Source organism: Coloeus monedula, assembly GCF_965178545.1.
Source record: "Coloeus monedula genome assembly, chromosome: 11".
NCBI classification, from domain to species: Eukaryota; Metazoa; Chordata; class Aves; order Passeriformes; family Corvidae; genus Coloeus; species Coloeus monedula.
In genome coordinates this window covers 7,912,292-7,935,916 of record NC_138791.1, presented here as the reverse complement: position 1 = coordinate 7,935,916, position 23,625 = coordinate 7,912,292, and the positions used below count along the sequence as shown (strand labels likewise).

Sequence of the window (23,625 nt, the reverse complement as noted above, 5' to 3'; positions counted from 1 at the left end):
TTTCTTCCCTTCTTTTACTTAGACACTCTTGCTTGAATGAAAGAAGGAATTCTATATTTTCAAATAATTTATATAATTACTTTATTGTGATCAAGTCAGAAGAAAACTGTTTCATGGCTCCAAAAAAGAACTTTTAAGTGTTCTCATTGTTGTGATCATTGCTGTAGTTCCAGTCAAGACGAAGCATGCATTAGGGAGCATTACCATGAGAGAGAGGAATGTCTGTCAGAAGTGTTGGTTACCGTGGTGGGCAGAAAACAACCAGCATGGAAAGAATGATGTGTAGAGCACTTTTTACTGATGGTAGCCTATCAACCTTCACAGCTACCTGCTACCAAAGTTGCTATTTTTTGCAGATGTTTGGTGAAGTTTAGTTATGGTTAAGTGTCGTGAGAATGGAGACCTCAAATTCGAAGTGAGAAAAGGTTTTTATTTTAGACAGAACTGATTATTTACATAAGGACAAATTCAATTGGCAGTTGCCTCTCTTACCACATCAGAGTTTAGAATACTCAAGTGTTTGCACCTATTCTAATGTGTAACGGAGGTCTCAGAGGAAGTGAGTAACCAAGAGTGGTCACTCTGTGCACCATGCCTGTGAGTTCTGCCTACACTCTCCAAAATCCCAAAGCAGTGTATTGGAAAAGATACCACAGTTAGAGGTTTTGTGGGGTTGAGAAACTGCTGCCTTTTCCATGCAGGTGATGTAGGGGCAGTTACAGACCCAGGCTTGTAATGCAGCAGCTCCAGGTGTGACCACCAGGTATAAGCAACTGATCCCCTCCTTGCACTGTAAAACCTGAATTATTGTGTGACACCAGACTCAGTAGTAGGCACAGTCATGTTTTGTTCAAGAGCATAATCTTAAGGCCTTTATTAGGTAGCAATCATGAACGTGTTGAATGTTTGAATGTTAAAATGATAAAATTAAAAGATGATTGTGATGAAGTGATGTCAAATTTCTGGAAATGTTAATTTGATTTAAATAGTTTCTGTAAAAGGACATAAAGAATTGATAGAGACCAGTAAATTTATTTGAATTAAATTGAAAATTATTGATTGCAAAACAATAATTACAAAGACAAGGAACTAAGGGATCCAGAGATACTGGTACAGCACTGTCAGCATATAATCTGTTCTTATTGTCTGAGAACCCTGTAATGGGTGATGCAATGGAGAGAATTTTCTGGTTTTGTATTAATTTTCTTTTCAAATTTGTTATACTATTAGCAGTGAAGTTTTGGAACACCAATTTCTAGTCTGTTATTGTTGATGAGGATGTTGACCCTGAAATAACTTTTCAGAAAATAACGTGGTGCTGCTGAGTGAACGCAGACTTTTGAAGATGATGTACTGTACTTAGAATGTGATGGAGAAATTAAACTTTGCTATGCACCTTTAGCATATATTTGACATCTCCTCAAACTTCAGATGCAAGGGCATCTCCGGGGTCTTGTAGGAAAATGAATGTGATGTTAAAATGCATTTATTATTCATAGCTTGTTGGAAGCCATGTTTACTGCTATGCCAATGTCTTTGCATTCCAAGATAATTGCAACAACATAAATTTTCAAAATATATAAGCATAAATTCCTGAGGAAGTGATAATCTAGACTATTGCAAGCTGTGGTATTGTCACAGTATTTATTATATTTGCATATAAATTCATCAACATAATGAGGTGTGCTTGTATAAATAAGCTTGAAAAGTAATGTAAATGTAATAAAGTTATCATTTACAAGTTCAAACAAAAAGTTAAAACAAGATGAGGAATACTAATGTTCTACTAGTCAGAAAGTATTGACACAGAAAGTATCAAATACTCAGGGGCAGAAGTATCTGCTTTGAGACATGGGCAGTTAAATTTATAAGTGTGTGCTACTTGGCAGATGAACATCATTAATAATTATGAAGAAGTCTTCATATGAATGGTGATTCTTTTTTTGTTTTAATGTGATTTTCTTGGCTCAGAAACTTCTGAGCATCATCACTTCAGATTAATATTATTAATATTAATAATAATATTATTGCTCATATATAAAATCACATTGTTCCGTTTCTTAAATTGCTCTCTCTGTATTAATTTTGTATTTTGCAGTTTCTTATTACTACACAGGAGAACCTACTCCTTCTTCTATACTAAAGCTATTTGATAACTTATTACAATTTATCTGTTTATAATTAAAAAAGTTTAAAATTAAATGCAAGATATTATATTTAATGTATAATGTGCTTTTGTTAAACTTAGTTTGCTGTTTTTCTTTGGTTTTCTTGATGAAGGAAATGTGGTTCAGGGTTTTTTGGTTTTTACTTTTGTGGGTGTTTTTTTTTATAATGTAAATGAAACTGAGTAAGACAGTGATCAGCTCCAGTTTTAATGCAAAGGAGAGGGAGCTGCATCCAAAACAGAACTGTTGGGATTAAAGGAGTATATTGTTTAAAGCTTTTATTAATGGGGTTAGAATGAAAAGTATATTTATGAAATGTGATAGAGAGTTTGAATCACAAAATGCAGTGAAATACAATAACATAAAATGCATGTTTGTGAAGTTTGGACCAGTAAGCCTGCCTGATATAACTAATGATAATCCATGATACAGTTTAGGAAAAGAAAGATTGGGTGAATATGCTTATGGCTGTGCCATTATGAGCCATCTAAATAAGGAAGCAGAGATCTAAGTAATGAGGAGTGAATCCTGATATGTCAGAACAAATATCTGCAGTGAGGATAGGAAGGTTTTAATGTCATCAGGTGCTGGCAAGGCTCTGTGTGGAGCACTGCTGTGTACTTGTCAGTCATATTCCAGGAAGCTGAATTAAAACTGGAAGCAGGTGCAGAGAGGGCTGGTAAAAAGGAATGAAGTGGTCATGACACAGGAGGGGTCTAAGCAACAGTGTCTCTGGCAAACACTACCTCTGTAGGGATGCTTGTTCTGTGTCAATGCTGGAAGGGGTAAGCACTGCAGGGGAAGAAGAGTGATTTCAGTAAAAGGGTACTGGCACATAATGCAAGAGAAGCTATCCACTGGTAGATTTAGACTGAAAAGAGAAAGAAACTGATGACAACATGGTGAAGATTGCAAAATCTTGGATCCACTTTTCCCCAGTGGTATGTGAGATACTTGATCATTTGCTTGGCTAAGTGTAGCTTCTCAGCAAAGATTGCAGCAATATAAAAGTCCATTTAAAAATATTATACTAGCTATGAGACAAACCTGACTGTTCTTAAACAAGAAGGGTTTTTTTTGGTTGTCTACTTCTCATATGCAGTAGATATATAACACTACAGATGTGTATTCAGACTACAATTAATTCATTCTGAGTTTATTTGGATTTGAATTCTCATGAAGGTAAGTCCACACAGCACTGACAAGTCAATGCACAAGAGACAAATCATCAGCATATGGAATAATTGCATTTTAAAAAAAGTACTTTTATGGCTGTTAAATATGCTCTTTTCCCTAAGTGCACAAAAGGCTGTGTGTCAGGGACAGATTTAAGGATTAGTCTAGCTGAATGGGGATTGTTTTGGCCTTACTTATTTGAAAAGGACATGTTAGGTATTTTTTTAACAAATTAAATTACCAAAATCAGGGTATTTTCAGTGCTGAAGTATTAATTCTCTTCTTCATACTGAATTAAAAATTTGCTGTCAGCATTGGAAGGGGCTGCATTTCTGGGGTAGGGAGTAAAATCTTTGATTGTTAGGTACAGTGCTTTGTGAACTTTTAAATATCTTTGAACAAGTTGCCAAATTGTTTAGCTTCTTTGACTTCCACTGGAAGACTTGATGAATGAGGGTCAAATGAAAGACTTTGTGGCATATGATGAGATTTTTGTGTGGCAGCAAATGCTACCAATATTCATCCAATGTATTTGTTCTATTTGGTGTGTATATGCATTTGGATGGTTATAAATATGGATGTCTTTCTGCTACCTACCAGTGACAAGATGCCCTTTTACTTTAAAGTTTGTTTTCTTTAGTGCACAGCAAGGATATATCTCTGCATAAATTTTATTTTAGTTGTTGCTTTCCCTTCCCTTTCCTTCCTTATTTGTTTTCTTTTCTTTTTTTTTTTTTTTTTTTGGATAATCTGTTAATATAACATCTGCTTGTTATATTTTTAAAGAACTAATGTGTTCCTCCCTTTATTCTCTTTTGCTGTCTTCCTCCCTATCTGTTTTTCTCCAAATTGCTGCTTTCATCCCTACTCCAACCAGCTTGACTTCCAGGTCAGTATTTTCTGCTCTCCTACTTAATGCTCCTTCCACAATGAAGGTTTTCATTGATGCTTCATTTATTTGGCTATTTTGATTCCACATTATTAAATTCTGTTTGTATTTTGTTGTTTTTATTCTGCTTGTCCCTGTCGTGAAGTTTTTGGTCATTTCATTTCTAGACCAGAAACTTTACAGAAAATTAATCTTTTTCTTGAAAGCCTGTAAGAAAAAAATGTTTATTAACAACATATTCAATTTATATGTTGTTTTGTGTGAAGATTTTTTTCTTCTTTGGGTTTTGCTTATGTTGCCTTTGTTTAGAGAGTTCAACATTGGGAGTAATTTTTTGGTAGATAACCCAACCCAGCAGGTAATGAAGAGTGACCATTATATACAGAGAGATTTATACCTAAGATCAGGGACTTACTCTTAATACTTTGCCATTGTCCCTTTTACTGTTTACAAACAGAATACGAGGAGTTGCAGTGGTTCCGAAACCTTTAGCTGTTTTTGCTGGCCAGATTCTGGACCAGCACATAACTGTAAAGGAGTTGTCTGTATGTGTTTTTTATGCTGTGTTTGTATATAACCTCATCTAGTTAGGTTCGTGTTTTACATTCTTCCAGGTTGTAGATTAGTTCAGCTGGCATTTGTCTTTGCACACTGTTTCTGAGTAAACTTTTCAAGTATTACATGTCTTGTGGTGCTTGTTGGAAGTAAAAATTTATCTAGTTGACTTTTTTTTTCTCTTAGTAGGCCTTGATGTTAATTTTCTTTCTCATGCTTATGGGTGGCTGTAAACTGTAAGTTAGCAAAGTCTTAAAACATCTTCTTGGTGTTTTAGAAACTAGTTACTGCATATGGTTTGGATGACAGATTCACCAATATCAATGCAAAAGTGTTTTGTCATAGATCAATGGGACTGGAGTTAAAGGAGAGGGTGTACACTGCAAAGACTTTGCAGGTAGATTTCAGCTCCCAAGTGTTACGTTTGCAGATATGGTTCCAGGTTGCCAGGCAACACATTTGACTAGAATCATGATGAAAGTTCAATCTGCCTTTATAATATGTTCAGTTCTGAAGTGTTAATAATTTTTCTGTCCAAGTGTACTTTTTGCACAGCATTGTTCTCTATTCATAAAGAAGCAGAGCTTGGGAGAACTTTGGAAAGTTTTGGTCGGCCTCAAAACCAAGCACAATTCACATTTCACAGGTCAGACATGTCAGAGAAGTTTCTGACAGGGATGTCTTGGAACTGCACAGCTAAAGTTGGCTCATTGCAAAAAGATTGACAGGACTTTCCCCCCCTGATGTGCTTTAGTGCACTTCACAATCACAAGTTACTTTGCAGCTGAAAAATTTTGTTTCTGAAATTTTAGGCTTATTGATTGTAGTAAAGAATTGGATGAACTCTAAATTTACTGTCCATCTACTTCAAGCACATTTGTGCTTGAAGGGATAGTTACTACACCCAGATTATGAAAATACTTCAACAATTTATTTTCAGAACCTTTTTTTTTTTCAGAAGTTAATTAAATGCATTTATTCTGGAGTTGGCTATGATGAAATTATTGTCTGAATGTGACCACTTTGCGTTTCTATCAGAGCATACTCAACACTGATTGAAAATCTCTCTAGCCCGAGAGAGCCTAAAGAAAGGTATTATGCTATGTGGTTGTCATTATGGTTGATTTCACTGCAATTCGGTGATTGGTATGCAGAAACATTTGTTCAGCAGTTGGAGGTGCAATTTCTGTTATGTTTTATTGACCTAAAAAACCAACTGACCTTGTTGAAGCAAACTGTCCTCATAACAGTGCCAACTTCCATTCCTAGAATCCCAGTTTAAGTTGTAGAGTATGATTAGGATTTATTGTGGGAATTCAGTGAAGTGTTTTGTTAGCTTGACTATTCATTAAGGTCAAAGTTAATTTAAGAAACAAATCTATTAATTTCTGTAATTTCTGCTAATCAGTATGTTCTTAGCTGTCATTTTAGTCATCCATACTTCTGTGAGGTTATTATGGTTAGAAAAATGCTGCATCTGTTTTATAACATGGTGGGCTGTCGATTCTGATGACAAACAAGAAAATCGAATACATTGGCATAATCCCCCCGTGTGCACCTGCCTGTACAAGATAAAAATACTCTGAGCACAACCATCAGTACAGTGACATCTCCCCACCTTTAGGTTACAGCAGGTTGTGTACTCCCCAGACTTTTCTACCTGCACATAAGGAGGAGATGGAATATTTTTTCCATGTGTATTGTACTGACCAGTGCTAGAAAGTTTCCCACCAGCACTGATGTTTCCTAATTGTTTCCGTGGGAGGCCAGAGCTCAGTGAGATGTGCAAGGGAAGGTTCAACAGAGTTTTAAATTTAACCTGCAGCCATCCACAGTTTTGTCAAATGTCAGTTTGATGGTTCCAAGGGCAGAGTGATATGTTGTTCAAAGATAATTTCCCTGGAGAAATTGAGATAGTGTACTACTGAAAACTGAGAGAATCTGTGATATACATTACTCTTCTGAGAGACTGGTTATTCTGAGTGAGAAACATAGTTGTCACGTTGGATAACAGGCAGATTGCTGACAGGTCTTCTTCTTTTAGTCTGTTTGCTACATATGCAGAACCAATATTTTAGCATTTAAACATTTTGAAGGAGATGACATTTTGAGAACAGATTATTTAGATTTATCTGATTACATGTGTGGTTTTAAACTTTCGTAAATTTCATTTTTTAAAAGAAATAGTAATGTAGAAAGTATTTATTTGGAATTCTACTTTCTTAAGACAAAAAAGTAAAATAATATGTTTAAAAATAAGCAGAAATCATAGTGATGAACAATAAAAAGATACAAACAGGGACCTGGGACAAGAGGATTCGCTGTTGTTCAATTTCATCCCACTCACTGCTGAACCTGTCTGCTTAGTTCTGTACTTTCAGTTTGCTGAAAGCCACGCAAAGGTTAAAGTAGAATGGGATTATTTAAATAAGGGAAGGGTATTTTTCATTTCACAGTGATTTGGTTTTTTTGAGATTTGATTTGGAGGGTAAATACTCCATAAAGTAAATGGATATGCAGTATAAAGTGGATATGAGGAGGAAAGAGCTCTACCTTGCTGAAGGAAAAATATCAGCTTTGGATTGGGTTGGATGTGATACCACAACTCTGTGTTGGGGAAGAGAGCACATAAGGAGCTGTTACTCTTCCCTTTCATGGTTACTGGTTCAAGACATCAATATTTCTTATGCTTCTCCAGACCTGCTGCCTCCACTAGTTTTCCTCAGGGGCAAGATTCAAAGGGCAGATTCCTTTACCTCTTGAACCTGTGAATAAAGTAGCCCCAGAGCACTCCCTGGGGAGCTTGGTGACTGCCTGGGCTCAAAGCTGTCAGGATTCCCTGTGCTTGGTGGAGGGGTGTGTGAGTGAAGAATCATTGTGAGATAGCACAGCTTACCCTCAAAAAGCTGTGACTGAAAAGAGACAGGGGCACTAAATTTAGGAATTGGGCTGTTGGTGGAACTGCTCCTTCCACTCGTATTGTTTGCTTTCACAATGCAGGAGCAGCATACCTGGGCAACGTGATTGTGCTCTGCTCTGGATTTATAATAAGGGGAAGTTGGTATGTCTAAACAAGAGGCATACAAAGTGTACCTGATTTATTTGAACATCTGAAGAAGTTACTGCAAAAGTATGGAAAGCTTGATTTATGTATTGAATGGTAATGGCTGGATTGATCCTGAGAACTTCTAGGGTGAGCCAGGAGTTGCAATCAGAAGCCTTGATCCAGAAGGAAATTGCAATGAAACATGGAGTGCTGCAGAGGAGGTGTGATCCTGATTGCTGTCAGGCTGGGCTGGACATGCTGTGGAGCAGTAGGATGCAGAGAAAAACTGTACAGAGTCAGGAGGTGGTGGAGCTTTTTTTTCCTGTTTGTTTGTGTGGAGATGCTTTGTTTGTTTGGTATTTTAAAGAAAAAAGCTTTTCTGGACTACAGCTGGGAGGGAGCTGATGGAGCAGTAGCAGGGCTGCAACTCTTGGTTGCAAATTTCAGGCAACAAATGATTTCCAGTAACTGCTTACAGTTATTGCTAATGGTCTCAATTAATAAAATAGCTGAGCAAGCAATTGCTGTATTAAATCAGATCAAATATCCCTCTCATCTAGTGTGCTGTCATCAGCAGCGCTTTCTTTTTTTCTTTTAAAGAAGGAGATCAGAAGAAAAAGCACGACAATCCTGGGTGTACGAGAGAGATGTGTGACAGATGAGTCTTCTGGTACAAATTTCACACATGTTCATGTAGAGTGTCATCCAGCAGGAATGTGCTGAGGAAGACAGCAGTGCAGTGCACGGGGTCGGAGTTTCAGTGGTTTCAGTGCAGATCTGCGTTGAAACAAAGTGACATGAACCATAGTTTGGAACAGGATTTTCGTACGTCTCTTTCATTCATGCATTATCCTCATGTGGATATTTCTACCGTCTCTCCAGGGCTTATGAGGGAACTGTGTCAGACTAAACACTTCTTAAATAAAGATTTTGGAAAACTTCCCAGATTTTGTGTTAGGTAAACCCTTCTTCCCACGTTTCTGTCTTTGAGGTGAGAAATGTTTCAGTGACTTCTGTGACACTTGCTTTATTTCTACCAGGCAGAGTTCTTGGTTGTCCCAGGACAATAATAGTGTTTTGTGGTGCATTTGGAGGCAAAGTAATTGTCTCGCTGAAAAATTGTCATAATGTGAATATTAAGAAACCTGAAGCCAGCCTTCAAGCAATTGAAATAATGATATTTAAAGGGGGGAGTGTAAGGGGATGGGAAGAAGGGTTTCATTGAGACCTACAGATCTCTGTGGGCAGGCCTGCTCCTTTGGGTGAAACTGAAGTAGCTATGTAAGCCATCAGTAATAGGAACTGGAAGTGTAATGAAAACATTGACTATACTAAAATTCATTTATCTTAGCTGCTAATTCTGATGGAATTATGGAATTTTTGCATTCAACTGGAGAATAAGTGATATAGGAATTAATTTTTTTTTTTTAGATATTTTAAAAATATTATTTGGTTTGGATGACTTTTTTTTTGTCCCATGTTTGTGCTGGTCGGTTGGTTTCCAGTTCTTTCTATCAAAGAGAGCACAGAGGGGTACCTCCCAGCTCTGGTGTGTAGATGAACTGTGACATGGAGTTTGCCATAGTCTCAGCACCAGGTGAATGGCAGAAAGAAGAGCAAGCATTCTTCTTCAGTGAGAGATTATATTAATTTCTTGTAATAATGTTTTCTCAGGCATGTGGAAAATAGTGGCCTTTATTTTATAAGATAAAGTCAGTTTAGCCAAGGTTAACCGGGGGGAATTACCTGCCTCCAAAGTCTCTTCTCCAAAAGGCAACAAAATTTTACTCATTTTTCATAAGTTTCTTTCCTGTGGGAAGGTCTTAATGTCCTGTTAGCCATCCTGGCAACAGGGGGGATCCAGCAATGGGCTGGTAACATTTTCCTGTCTCTCCAGGAGGCATCCACTCAAGTTTTCTTTCTCATCCCAGATGATAATAGACATGCTAAGGAAGCCGAGCTGCTTCCCTTTATGTCACTGTAGAATGCATTTTTTTTTTAGTTACAAGATCAAATAGCACAACTGTAAAAATGAAATTTTGTCATAGGGTCAGCCGTGGGGTCACAGGTTATGTTGTCACACAGGTTAGGAGTTTAAGCAATTGTAAAGGGAGTTGAAGTCTTTCTCCTGCTCCTTTTCAGTGGGAAATAGAGAGGGGAAGATACAGTTCTTTCATAGAGAAAAGGAAAAGAGAGGGAATAAGGTCTGCTGGATTTTCTGCTTTGGAATAATGAAGGCAAGGAGAGCAATGCTGAGACAGGATGTACAGGATTGTTTTTTTATAGGTTAGCAATAGGTTAGTCAGATATGCAAATAAAGAAATTCATTGAGATCTGGGAATGAAGTATTCCTCCAAAGTGATGTGGCCTTTATGAAAATAGACATGTAAACATTTCTTGGTTTTGTTTGCTTTCTTTTGAGTATGTGTAACAAAACCAAGGAATACTTGTTTATTTATTATTTCTCCTTTAAGAAGTTTGCATTCAAAACACTTTACTCCCCCGTGCATATGTAGTGGTCTGTATTAATCTGTGAGCTTTTTAAAGGGTCTTTGGCTGTAGGAGTATTTCTGCTTTTAATGTTAAAATTTGATAGACCAATTAATTTCTTAATGGTTGGGATAGCTGCTTTTGTTTATTCATTTAAGGTATTTAAGTTGTTATCAGTGTGATAATTGTATTAGTTAACAAAAGGAAAATAAGAAAAGCTAAGAATAAGGAGATACTAGATTTTAGAAGAAGTTTTGGACACTAATAATTCTTTAGGTTATAGGATCTTGATTGAAAAAAAAAACCAACATGAAAGTTTTAAATGCAAATGACAGCACAGAAAGTCACTGATTAGTTTTTTTATTACCATATTATAAAACTTACAGTGGCTATAGTCTAACTTATTAATTCAGCAGTCAAGCATGAGGGCTTTGTTTTAGAAAAAATTGCCTTTGTTCAAGATATGTTTTCTTTGTTATATTAAAAATTCAGCATGTCACAAGTAGATGTTTTCTTACCATGGTAATATCTATTTTCTACAGAAAAATCCATCTCTGGGCTCTAAGTGAATAAACAGTGTCCTTGTTTATGTCAGGAATGTGTCTGTCAATACCCCTCTTAACATCTCTTGTGGTGTTTGTAGTCTATTAGCGCCAACCCAGCTTTGTTTTTCGGGTTTAGAGATAGTTAGTAGCAAGTGCATTTTAATTCCATGAAAGTGCCAGAAACAGTACTTTGCTTACATCTTAACACAATTCTAGCTTTTGGATTTCAATGAAGTTAGACCTACATTTTGAAGCATTACCCTTATGCTGGTTTAGTCATGATTCAGTGAAGCACCTGCAGAGACTCTCATTCTTAAGACAGTGAGAACTGAACTGCTAGGAGTATTTCTACTGAGTCCTACTGAAGTAATGTAATTTGGAATGGACATTCACGTGGTTGGGATTTACAGGATCAGGTCTTCTGCATGACTAGCTGTGGAGACCCAGAGTGCCTAGTAAAATGATAAGATTTGTTTCACTGCTCACATACATAAATTCTTTGTAAAGGTGTGGGCTATTTATAAAGGAGAAAGAGATGATCTGCTAAAAACAAAAATACTTTTTTTCAAGTAATGATGATGGTAATATTCTACCCAGTGCCTTCCTAGAACAATGGGTGAAGGTGTTTGTTTATTTAAAATAAGAGTACTATATTGAATTTTAAAACACATTTTTGAGAATTTCTTATTTTACATAGCTTACTTGTTTTGACTAAATTGTATTTCATAAAATAGATATAGTTGGCTTGGTTTGGGGTTGGTTTTTTTTCTATTTTTGCTTGTTTCCCTGAAAACATTCTTTGCGCTCTGATTTTGTTATCTTTTGTCTGCTGAGGAGCGCAGCTTCCTTGCATACTGGAGAATTCTTTGATTGACTTGCAGACAGCTGGTCCCACTGAAATGCTATTTAAAGTGATTAAAATTATTGCAGAGACATATTCCTTTAGAAAATGTTACAGATTTTTCTCTTGGGAGTATTTTGCATGTCTGCATTTTTTGGATGCTTTGAGGGGGGGAAAAAAAACCTTTATGAAATAGAGTAAAGGCTATACTAACATGTAACACTTATTTTTGGCTGACATTACCAGCTTTGTGGCCAAGGTACCCAGGTGGCTAATTAAAGCAGGGAATTTAATGAAATAGTGTGATTTTCTATAGCTATCAGAGATGAAAGCATTGGAGGTTAGACAACACACACTACTGTAAAATAAAATCTGACTGCTACTCACATATATGCAGAAACTTAGTGTTTAATATTTGCCTTAAAAAGTTGAACTGAAGAAATTAAATGTCCTATAGTTAGACCTACGAGATCAATTTGTGTGCTACTCCAGAACAAGAAAAAGCCCCAAACATGGTTAAAGTGTGGTTATCACAGTTATATTCATACCAGCAGGAACTACGTGCTGCTACTGTTTTGCTGTTTATCTTTCTGCTGATCAAGGGTCTGGATCTCTGTGGCACTGATGTCTGTTTGCTACAAAGACATTTCAGTTAAAAGATGAAATAGAATGAACAGTGCATTTGAGGTAAGGGCATCTTGCTGTTTGCCCAGGAAGATTGATGGCCTCTTAAGTTCTTTGGGCTGGACTTCATAAGAGATAAAGCTAAAGGGCTGTTTGAGAATTTTTTGTCTTTTCCTTTTTTCTGTCTGGCTTGGATCTATGATACTCTGAGTGTATCTAAATATTTAGCAGATGATAGTTCTTGAGCAGTATGAGAAGTCAGAGCTGCTGCAGTCTGTTGACTCCAGTGCTGGCATTCTGAGGCCACTTTTCTCAAAAAATTGTTGGATGCTGAGGAAAACAGAGGTGTGGCAATCCTGTCATTTAGATACCTGATTTTATGTCTAGTGCCCAGTCAAGGTGCACATTAATGACTGTGGATCATTGTCCACAGTATGTGTTGAGAAAGATGATAAAAAATTATCCCAGGTCAGAAAGATGCAGGAAGAGGAATGGGGCTGATTTTTATGGAGTAGCATATCTAAGGTGAATGAATATTAGTTAAGAGCAATGTCTTGATCTAGGCATAAGAAATTAATAAACTTAATGAGTAGTAAGGTAGCTTCTAGAGAGGTATGTTACTTTATATAATCTTTTTCTCTTTAGGAGCGAGAGAATGTCTAATCTACTAAAATACTAAGGTTTTATTTAGAATTTTTTCTTTTACCTGGTGTACATCTCTTCTTTATTAACTTCCAATATTATTGGCATCTAGTATTTATGTGGCATGGGTGTTTGCTGAATACTGCTTCTCTGATATTGAATTACCAAATGAGCTAGGAGATGCCTATAACATCCTTCAATTTATAATCCTGGAACAGAACAGAATTTACTTACTTTTTAAATTTTTTTAAAATTTATTTTTATTATAAACCATTCAAGATGTGTTTATATTCTAGATCTGTCTTCAAGACAGTTTAGTTTCACTCTGAATTCTTTTTTGTTCCTAAGCTGCTAGATATTTTATAGCAGTTGCTGACTGGCTTTAGCCCTCACAACACAAACACATGTAAATTTGTTATCTGAAAAACTGTCATTAATCCTACTTTTTAATGTTTGGCCAAGATAAAGCTCTGTGCAAAGAGTTAGTCATCTATGCTACTTTTCAGTCTGCTTTGTTTCTTAAATGTTTACGAGCTCAGAACATCATTTCTTTAATCCAGATATAGTGTTGGCACCACTTCAGTGTACTGTGGACTTGGGTGCTTTAGAGTTCGTTTGTAGCCTGGTTTTCCAGTTCTGTGAAGTTTGTAAAATCACAAATGCAGCTGAGTGTTGGTTAATAACTAGCTTGAGATGACTGTAATGTCTGGCTCAGAGATTAAAGAATTAACCTAAAAGAGAGTAGATAAATAATAATAATAATAATAAAATTAACCCTAAAAGATAATAGGTGACTGACTTCAAAATGAACTATAACAATGTGGAAAATCAGAGAGCTGTGGATTTCATCTTCCTGCTCAGGGGCAATGACACTATCAGAAAATGCTGTGCTAGCAGAAAGCTATTAACTTGTGGTGGTAAGAGGAATTCTACTGACCAGACCCCTACAACACACACTTCAGATTTTAAAGACACATCTCTTAAGCAGTAGTCCTTTATTCATTTTATTCTGTCTTAAGCAGTAGTCCTTTATTCATTTTATTCTGTCTAATGAATTTTGTGGTCTTAGAGCATTAAATTCAAGCAGTGTAGCAGAACACATGAAATGAATTCCACATTATAAGGAGTAATGTAGAGTCAACTATTCATATCAGCATAGCTACTGGTAAGCTATGTGGATTTTTTTTCCTATATCCTCTATGGTCATGGCATATGATATTTTATGCTGATTGGGTACTATTCCCAAATATTTTTCTATTTCTCATGCATATTGTTTACTTATCCTAATCTTCTATTTTATTCAAAGGCATTTTAGAAACAGAAGAGCCACATGAAAACATTCCAGAGCAAGCAACTCAAAAATTCTACTTGGTCAAGGATTATATTTGGTATTAAAAAAAAAAAAAAAGCTGGTGGGGAATATGTTTTTGTACTTATTTGCTGCAACGAACTCCCCCCAGTACATGTAATGCAGGCCTAAAAGAAAATTCCTCAGCTAGGCTTTTTAACTGTAGCCTTTTCATTTCCATAGGTATGTAGCCAGTTGTGGAATAAAGAGAGTCCATGACAGAGCTTTCTTTTATTTCCTTCTCTTCAAGATTTTGCATATCACAGGCACCAGATGTTTTCCTCTGCAGCTTTACCATGTTCTGCTTTTCAGTGTGGCATTAGACAAAAGCTGAAATGGGAAGTTGTGTGAGGGAGGGGTGATGAAAGAAGCGGCTAGCATTGGCATAAAATTGAACTTGTTTCAGAGATTAAACTTAAATGAATTTATCATTTACTCCACATGAGATTGGAAACCAATTTATGTTTTAACAGCACAAAGCCATATTGCACCACCAAAATTCCTACCAAATATGTTTATATATGAAGTTGTGGAAGTAGTTTTTTTCCAATATTCATTTTGGTTTTATGCTGAGTAAGTCTGTGCTTGCAATTATGGGACAGACTCATGACAGGGAACTGATTTTCACTTGGAGTTGCAAGCAAATAACCTATATTTGAGCCAGTTGTATATGGTTTTTTTTTCTGGGCAAGTTGCACTTAGTTTTTCTTTAGTTATAATTGACTAGATTTTCTCTTATGTGCCATACTTACTTTTAGATGAAGTGTCTTTTAGGAATTTTTAATACCATGGCACATTTATTGATTGCATATTAATTCTTAATTTTTCAGTGTAAATAAATAGTGAAAAAAACCAAAGATTCCAATTATCATTGGACAAAGATTCCAATGATAGAAGTAAATATCAAATGACCCAGTTTCTTTAGTATAATAAAATCTGTGCAAGAAATGTATTCTATAACTTTTTTCACTGCTTCTGATGTGAAAGCAAAGGAGGGATTTTCAGTAGTCCTTTTGGACATTGAATAATATTCTCTTCATTTGCCACAATAGGATTAGTGAGTAGATCTCATTAGGAATTTGCACGTGACTTTTATTTTTTATAGATAAAAGGGAACAAATTCCTTCAAGTCAAAGAAAGTCTAGAAAATAATATCTAAGAATTCAAGCAGGTAGGAAGTATTACTGCAAGGAGATGTTTTCATTACCTACCAGGCAAAATTAGTTTGCCTTCTTTCTTAAAAAGGTGTATGCTAAGTCTCAGAAATGCTTCTGGTAACTTAATTAATAACATCCACAATAAAAGATAATTAAATATTGAAACAATTAGGGTTTTTTTTATTAATACAATCTTAACAAAAGAAAACATGTAATGGTGGCAAAGATTGTTTCATTTTCTTAGGAATGGCTCCTAAATCTGTTTGTTGCTTATCTTTTGTAGAAAGTAGTCCCATTATTAAAAATGATAGAAATGTTTTTGTCACATACAAAGCTATTTGTAAAGGCATCCCTTATTCATCATGTCATATTTATGACCTGACCTTCTAGCCCATCACACTTTAATCCTCCTAAACACTGTATTTGTAGTCCAGGTTTTAAATAAAATAGAATAAAAATAGAATTTTGCAACATACATTAGTCATGACCTTCAACTTCTGCTTTCTTTGAAATTAATACTATTTGAAGCCCTTATTAAAATTGTTCCTGAGTGCACTGAGTAAGGATTGTTGGATAATCTCCCTCTGTCAACAATTTTTCTGTATAGAGCTCAGAATATGTATGAGTTTTTGTGAGCAAATCATAAAAAGGGAAAAATCTTGTAAGCCCAAATGATTGCTTTACCACTGTATAATCTGAAAGCTGGTTTGGAATGCCATCTTGAAAACAAGATGAAGTTTGAAGTACAACTGATACTTGGAGTACTCATGTCTGTTGGAGAGTTGATGTCCTGTGTTGTAGTCACAAAATTAATCTCTACTGTGAGAGAAGTGATTGCAGTCGTTAATACTAATGGGTGTGTGTGTGTGCAATTCTTAGACATATGAAGGACCAAAGCAAGAAGGTTGCCAATCTGAAGCACAATCAGCAATTGGAGAAAAAGAAGAATGCACAGCTGTTGGAAGAAGTTCGTAGGCGAGAGGACAACATGACGGACAACTCCCAACATTTACAAGTGAGTTTATTTTTCAGTTGTTTTTTAAAGCTATCGAAGAAAATACACTTCTGTTCCACTGTGTGTCTTCCAGAATGTGTAATGAATCTCTTCCCACAAAGAGCTGATGGCTCCTTCCTCTTCTACCAGAGGGTGCACTGCTCACCTCAGTTGTATCCATGAAATATTTACTATTTAGGGTGAGGAAAAAACCAATAGAATTTGAAGACCTCTGCACAGTTACTACACCAGCAACTGTTTTTTCTTACAGTTGGAAAGAAAAGGTATTTGTATATCTCTTCTGTATTTCAGAGAGACTTTGAGACTTATTCCAGGAGAATTTCTACAGTTTGTGAGTTACTGAGTTCAGTGGTTGAGAAATTAGTGTTCTTAAGCTGATCTGTTTAAGTGATACATTACATACCAGGGAACTTGTGTTCAAGGCCACAAATTTGATGCTTGACTTGAAAAGTACTCTCTGAGATCTGACTCTGAAAAACCACGAAAAGAAGTGCTGATTTCTGTTGACAACATCAATGTCTCAATGCCCAGTGTTTATAGGCAATTTACAGTGCAAAGTATCAATTTTGCCTTGATCTGGTTAATATAATGTGTTTCTGGAAAATTTCCAGTGGATGGAATTTGACCTTCTCATGCTTCATATGGTTGTATTTCTCATGTGTTCCTATATGCAAAACGGAAAAATTAACACCACATCTCTCTTTAGGCTTGTGTTGGTGAAGCTTTATGTCAGAACCAAGTTCAGGAAATGATACATTATTTATGCATCTGTGCAGTGTTACGTTTACTTTACAGCCTTGGTCATTACATACTGATTGCATCACCATGCATTCCACTGCACGTGGTATAGCAATAAAAGCTTGTGAAGGATTTGGTCTGATAATATGATAGATCAAAATTAAATTTCAGTGTTGAACAGCTACTTGTAATTACAGTGGTTCAGTAAAGAGAATAAATTAAGCTTATTTTTTCAGTATTATTTTGGAAATCTATTACAGTGGGGTGGTAACTAGAGAATAGAAGCCATTCTCAGGATCTTTGATGTAACTGCTATACCTGGAGGTTTCTAGTCATGAGATGAGAATGGGTATACCAAATGGAGGTGGTGAGGCTGAATGGCTTGAATTTAGAAAGAAAATACCCCATCTGGTGTATAGCTCTTCTGTGTCGTTCACTTCCCGTAAAGCATCTGTACCCTGAGAACCATTTATGAAAACCAGTTAACCAAGAACTGGTATTTCTTGTTACTATGCCTTAAAATGTCAATATTTTTATATGATGTACTTCAACATTTTACTTTCAGTAAAATATATATATATATGTGTGTATGTATATATATATATATCTGGTGTGTGTTGTGGCCCATCCTTCTTCACTTGCTGGGCTGCTGGGAAAGTGAAAAGGAGAGAATCCCAGCTGCCTCTGCCTATCAGTAGGTGCTCTACATTCCCAGTAGCTGCAAGAACAGCAGGAGAAAGGGAGTCCTGGTTGTCTGTGCTGCTGGATAGCTGGTAGGGATAATCCTGCCTTCTCTGCCATACTGGCAATCAGCTACCACAACGGGTTGTTGTACTTCCTGTGTCAAAGATTTCCACATTTCCTTGGCTTATTTCTTCTCAAGCATTTCTTAATGCTGAAAAATGCATGTTATCTTGAGGTTTCCCTGGGATTGCATGATTTGGGAGGTTTTATTGCTCTACAAAAACACTGTAGTGAATCTTGCAAATAAAGTAAATACTCTGACATTGAATAGTCATGTCACAGTGCAGGTGACATGACTCTGATGTACATTTATTCTGCTGATAGGGAAGTATTTTGATTTAAAGTTTTTCACTGGTAGTTTATTTGTTTTATATGTGTAAGGTAATTACAAATGCTAGGTGAGAACATTGAGTCTTGTTATATGAATCTGATAAGTAGGTGATTAACTGGTTGAAAAGCTGAACAAATTCTAAAGCTCCAGTCAATTAGCCTTCATATAGAAAGGAAATTTTTTTCATAATTTTTCTAAGACAGCCTTTCCTCCTTCATGGAGTTGTGTAAAAAGTAACAGCAGTGATGTAAGGATTCAAATGAGGCAGCATTTTTGGCGAGACAAATGATGTGAGATACATGGTATACTTTGAAAAAAATTCTTGTAGTACTATGCATCTGCTAATTAAAAACAATATTAGTTGGTATTTCAATAAATGTTTAATTAACATCTTAGTAAACCATAGGGATCTGACCACCTTTTCTTACTGTTCATAATAACTTCTACTGCTTTTAGTGGAAACACCCTGCATTTATAAGACACAGTGCTTGTGTCTACAGTGTACTTGTTACATTTGTGAATGATGTATTGAGCTGTTAGGGGAAAAGTGTATCCTAAAATTCTCTGGCCTGATGTAATGACTGTGTTTGTTGGCTAGCTGTGATAAGCTGGCTGTTGCCTGGCTGTGATAAGCTCAGCTGAGAATTGAAGAGCAGTCACACTGGTCAAATTACATTTACTCCAGCCAAGTCTCAGTCCCTTTGCAGAAGTAGTGGAAAAGATGAAATAAGAGAGTGAGAACGATTGTCCATGGACCATTCAGGAGCTGCTCAGGGCAAACCGAAGCTGTCAAGTGCCACCCATTCTGTACAGCTCATGTAGGGGCTGAAGCTGTACCCATTTAGCTGTTCACCTGCTCTCTGATGGCTGTGAAGAGGTTCAGAAGTCTGTAGTTTCTTGGAAGCTTCAACAGTATGTGATAGTTCCTGAGGCTTGTAGCACCATGTGTATTGGTGACACTTTTCACAATCTTTTCAGGTAAAAGCATCTCAAAGCTGGTTCATGTCCCAGTGTCAGTGCTTGCAGGGCAAGTTTGAGTCTCTGGTGGCCCCATCTCACAGCACTCCAGGGCCACTGCTGTGATGGAGAGTGCTCTGGGATGCCTGGGGAGGGAATTCACTTTGGTCTCCCTCAGCTATCCTCTAACTGTGAGTGATGCTTCAGGTGTGGTTTTGGGGGGTTCTTTGGATCACTGTAAAATTGGAAACATCAGGGAGCCAGATTAATTCTTGGAAATGGAGAATAGTTGTGAGGTTTTCTGTTTTTTCCTAACACAAATCAAGGGCAGACCTGTGCGAATCTTGCCAGACATGATGGTCATATATTACATAAAGCATCACAGCAGGAGAGCTGGACCTTGAACACTTTATCATGAATTTTTTTGAGAATGGTGTCTTCATTTTTCATGCCTTCATTTTTCTCTCTTTTTTTTGTCAGTCTTAAAAATGATAAGCCTTTTTGAGAAACACTGACCTAAAAACTATACAGATATCATGTCATAGATTTGTGAGTAATTCTTCAAGTCTCTTTGCAGGATCTTGAAACGTTAGAGATGTGAGACTTGTTTATTCCCTGAGATTAATTTTTCTTGATTCTGCGTGGAATATATTTCTTCCAGTAACACTGGTACCTCAGTAGAATTGGGAAAGGAAACATTTGCATAACACTGAGAACTTGAGTGCATTTGGCTTTGATTCTGATTTTCAAATCTGCTGTAATAACAACAACAAAGTCTTTTTGTTTCTCTAGAGTAAGCAATGAGAGGGTGCACTAATAATGTTCCTATGTGTCTCATGTCATAGCCTCAAAGGGAATTGAATATACACTTTTGTCTGATTATGCTTTTCATAGATGTAATATATCAATTCAATAAGTGATCTAAGCCTAGAAACACTTCTTTGTGGAAATTTTGTGCAAACTGTCCAATGCATACGTGTCACAAAAAAAGTGCAGGGATGAACCTGAATAAAAGTTAGTGAGTTTAATACCCTATTCTGCCCTGATCTGCACAGCTTCTGGGTGTTTCCCCCCTTTCTTCCAGTTCATCTCTCTGGCAAAGTTTTTGACTCTCCTTATGTTTTAAATGTTTGGGTAATTTGTCACAATTCTCTTTGAGGTAGCTTGGGTTTTCTTTGGCTGGAAATCCACATGCGGAAAAGAGATATTTCAGTAACAATATTGTTTTTGAGTGAGACAATGTGTAGTTCTCATTGATTTCAAATATCATATAGATGCAGCTTGATCAATGGTTTATGCCTGCAGTACTGTGGAACAGATTGTGTACACATGTACATTTCCCAGGTGTAAATAGCTCACTTTTTAAAGTGAGTTCAGCTTGTCAGTCATGCTTTTTCATGGGATGTAGTGAGGCAAGGCAAGAGTTCCAGTTTTCCAATAACTCTATACTGGCTGGAAATTTGGTCTTAAGTAATGAATAAAACATGATCAGGAGGAAGTCCTGTCAAAAGAGTTGAAAAAACTGGCTTGTTAATATTACCACTTTCTGATTCTTGCCATGTGAATATCTGTGATGTCTTAATCACTGAAAATAGCTCCCAAGAGATTTCACAGCTAGTCAGCATGAATCCTTAACCTTGGATTTGCTTCTTTATTTGTCACTGTGTGCTTCACCATATAATTTTCAACTCCATGATAACTCTAAAAATACAAAATAGACCCAACATGTTGCACATTGCTGTACGTTATTTTTGTGTCTTATAAAATAGCATGGCCTAAACAAGGGGTATACCTGCCATTACTATGAATTTACTATGAGTTCTCTTAATGCAGTGTATTTCCTACTGCATTGTCTCAAAAGCTTTGATAGTATAATATTAATAAAAAGAGGAAGTTAGGCTGTGAGATGAAGTCTTGCAAACAAAAATGAACAGAGCAGTGTAATCAGTGCAGAGACAGAGGAAGCAGTCCTGCCTGCTATGCAGACAGGCATTAGTGTATGGAGCTGACACAAGGCAGGGGAGAATTCATTGCATAAACACACAGCTTTGTATTAGTAGTGCTGAAATTCATATGCAGTGACAAAGCACAACCTTTTAAGAGGTCAAAATCGTGAGCTATTGTATTCAAAGTAAATTCTAATTTAAGCATCCATCCTAAGGTAGACCTATATCTTTCTGGACAGCTTTAATAATTCTCAGTGTTTAGGGGTTCTGTGTGTTTCTGTCTATAGAAAGCTGGTAATTTTTGCAGGGCAGAAGATAGAGGTAAGATGGGGATTTTCCCTATTTGCACCACTCCTGTGATTTCCACAATGTGTGTGTGTGAATTGTAAGGTGTGGTCTAGCTCTGATGTGTGGATTTGCAGAATTGCTCGGTGCCTCTCATTTGGTTGTGGGCAGAGGTTGAGGGGAACGAGGTGACCACTCTTGATTTTCCTTTCTTAATAATGTGAGCAATCAGAACACGCAGATGAGATATATTTTAGACAGATTTTTGAAATATGTTCAGAGACAAGAGGAAGGATAAGATATGGCCTGCAATGCCTGTGAAGATCTTCCTTCTCCCTAAGATTTCTGCTATCAGATAGGAATATTTTGAAACAAAACCTAGCTTTTTTATTAGTCTGCATAAGAGTCAGCTACACCAAGCCCTTCAATCCTTGTGTAAGCTGTTTGTTGGAGCCAGTTCAGTGACAAATTCAGAAGATGGGGTAAGCGACAGAGAATTAAGTTCTCCTGTAAAAGTACCCATGGCCTTGTTTGGGGAAAATGCAGAATATAAATTAATTTCTATTATAGTTGTAGTGAGTTAAAATCTTATTTTACCAAAACTTTTCTACAATTAAAACAGAAGTGTAATGATGCATCTGATGTTTAAGATTCAAGACTGTGATCATCTCATGTTGTAGATGTTCTCTTTACTATTGTAGCCCATACAGAAATAATTTCAGTGACAATTTTATTTCCAAAGTTTTGCACTAAATTGTTTGGTTTCTTTTTGGGACTGGATATATTTGTTGAAGCTGTTGCAAATACTTTTTAATAAGTGAGTTGATTTCAAGTGCAAGTGAGCAATTTTTGAAATTTTTTTGGCTAAGTTCACTCTGTATAGTCTATGAAGTTAATGAATGAACATATGAAGAAATGTGAAAGTCAATATTTTATGCCAGTTTTCTCTAACATATCAACATAATTCTCTTCATTTTAATGCCTGAAAACTAGCATATGGTATTGTATGTTTCAAACTATAGTTTCTTTGGGGACTGTAAAATTTTGTATTTGAGTGGTTAAGATGAAGTTCGGTCAATTTGTAAGAAAATGAGTGTTCATGTACATATCAGATAGTTTCACCCTTATAAAGCAAGAGTTATGTACTAGAAAATGGAGAGAATTTAGGAGATTGCACAATTGTGAGCGGCAGAGATGTGTTCATGGGTACTTCTTTGGTATTTCTCTGCTTCTCTAATTGTGGGTGGATTTTGCCAAGATAGTGTGTAGTAGAAACTACAAGCTCAAAAATGTCCAGCCTTCAGCAAAATGTGTAGCATATTATAAGCTTCACCCAATTCAGGGAACTTTTTTTTTCTCTTGTAAATATCTAGGAAAAAGGCATGAATTGCATCTTCTTGAAGTGGTTATTTTCGTGGAGCTGAACATAAATTTTTAATAGATATTTAACAAAAGTCTGTTCTGTACTCATTGATAATGACTCTATAGAAACCCCACAACTCAGAGTGAAGACAAGGAAATAGAAAAAAATTAGTAAATCTGTGATGCTGTAGTACAATATATTAAAAAATTATTACCAGATTGGATATGCATACTTACAAATGTCACGATAATCCACTCAAACACATGTAAGACTGTTGAAGACACAGCTAGTGTACTTACCTTCAGATTTCCAACATAATATAAATATAAATTCAGATTGTAAACATGGATGGACAGTTAGGAATTTTCCTTCCTTGGCCTGTGGCAGTTCCGTATAGATAAATTCCATATGTGTTGCTGAAGCGTGTGTTGAACTTCAGCCAGTAGTTTAAGATTACGTTGAAGTAAATATTTCTAAAAGGTTTCAGATGAAGAAAGGTATTTGAGAATCTACGGAGGGCAGGAAGGTTGATTGGTAGGTCTGAGGATCAATACCAGAAGTGGGTTTTTTGGGGGATTTACTTTGACATTTGTTTTCGTTGTGCAGTGTAATCCCCAGAAGCCAAAACCACTCCTGTTATAAAATGTCCCTATAGACAACATGTGAAAATCTCACTTGCAGATCAGTTTCTACTAGAATCACAGCCTCTTAAATTTTTTTCCTTTGTCATAATTGGTGGGTTGACAGAAGTCATGCAGTGTTCTG

The 23,625-nt window shown here is 36.3% G+C and overlaps 1 protein-coding gene across 1 annotated transcript in view; it reads left to right on the top strand.

Annotated features, from left to right (window-relative positions):
• The window catches only part of ERC2 (ELKS/RAB6-interacting/CAST family member 2), a gene marked incomplete at both ends in the record, with an annotated part of 345,331 nt that overhangs the window by 150,092 nt on the left and 171,614 nt on the right, over positions 1 to 23,625 (top strand). Inside the window, one exon of the mRNA XM_082289123.1 lies at positions 16,361 to 16,496. Within this exon, the coding sequence (XP_082145249.1) occupies positions 16,361 to 16,496 (136 nt within the window). The remainder of the gene's footprint in view (positions 1 to 16,360; positions 16,497 to 23,625) is intronic.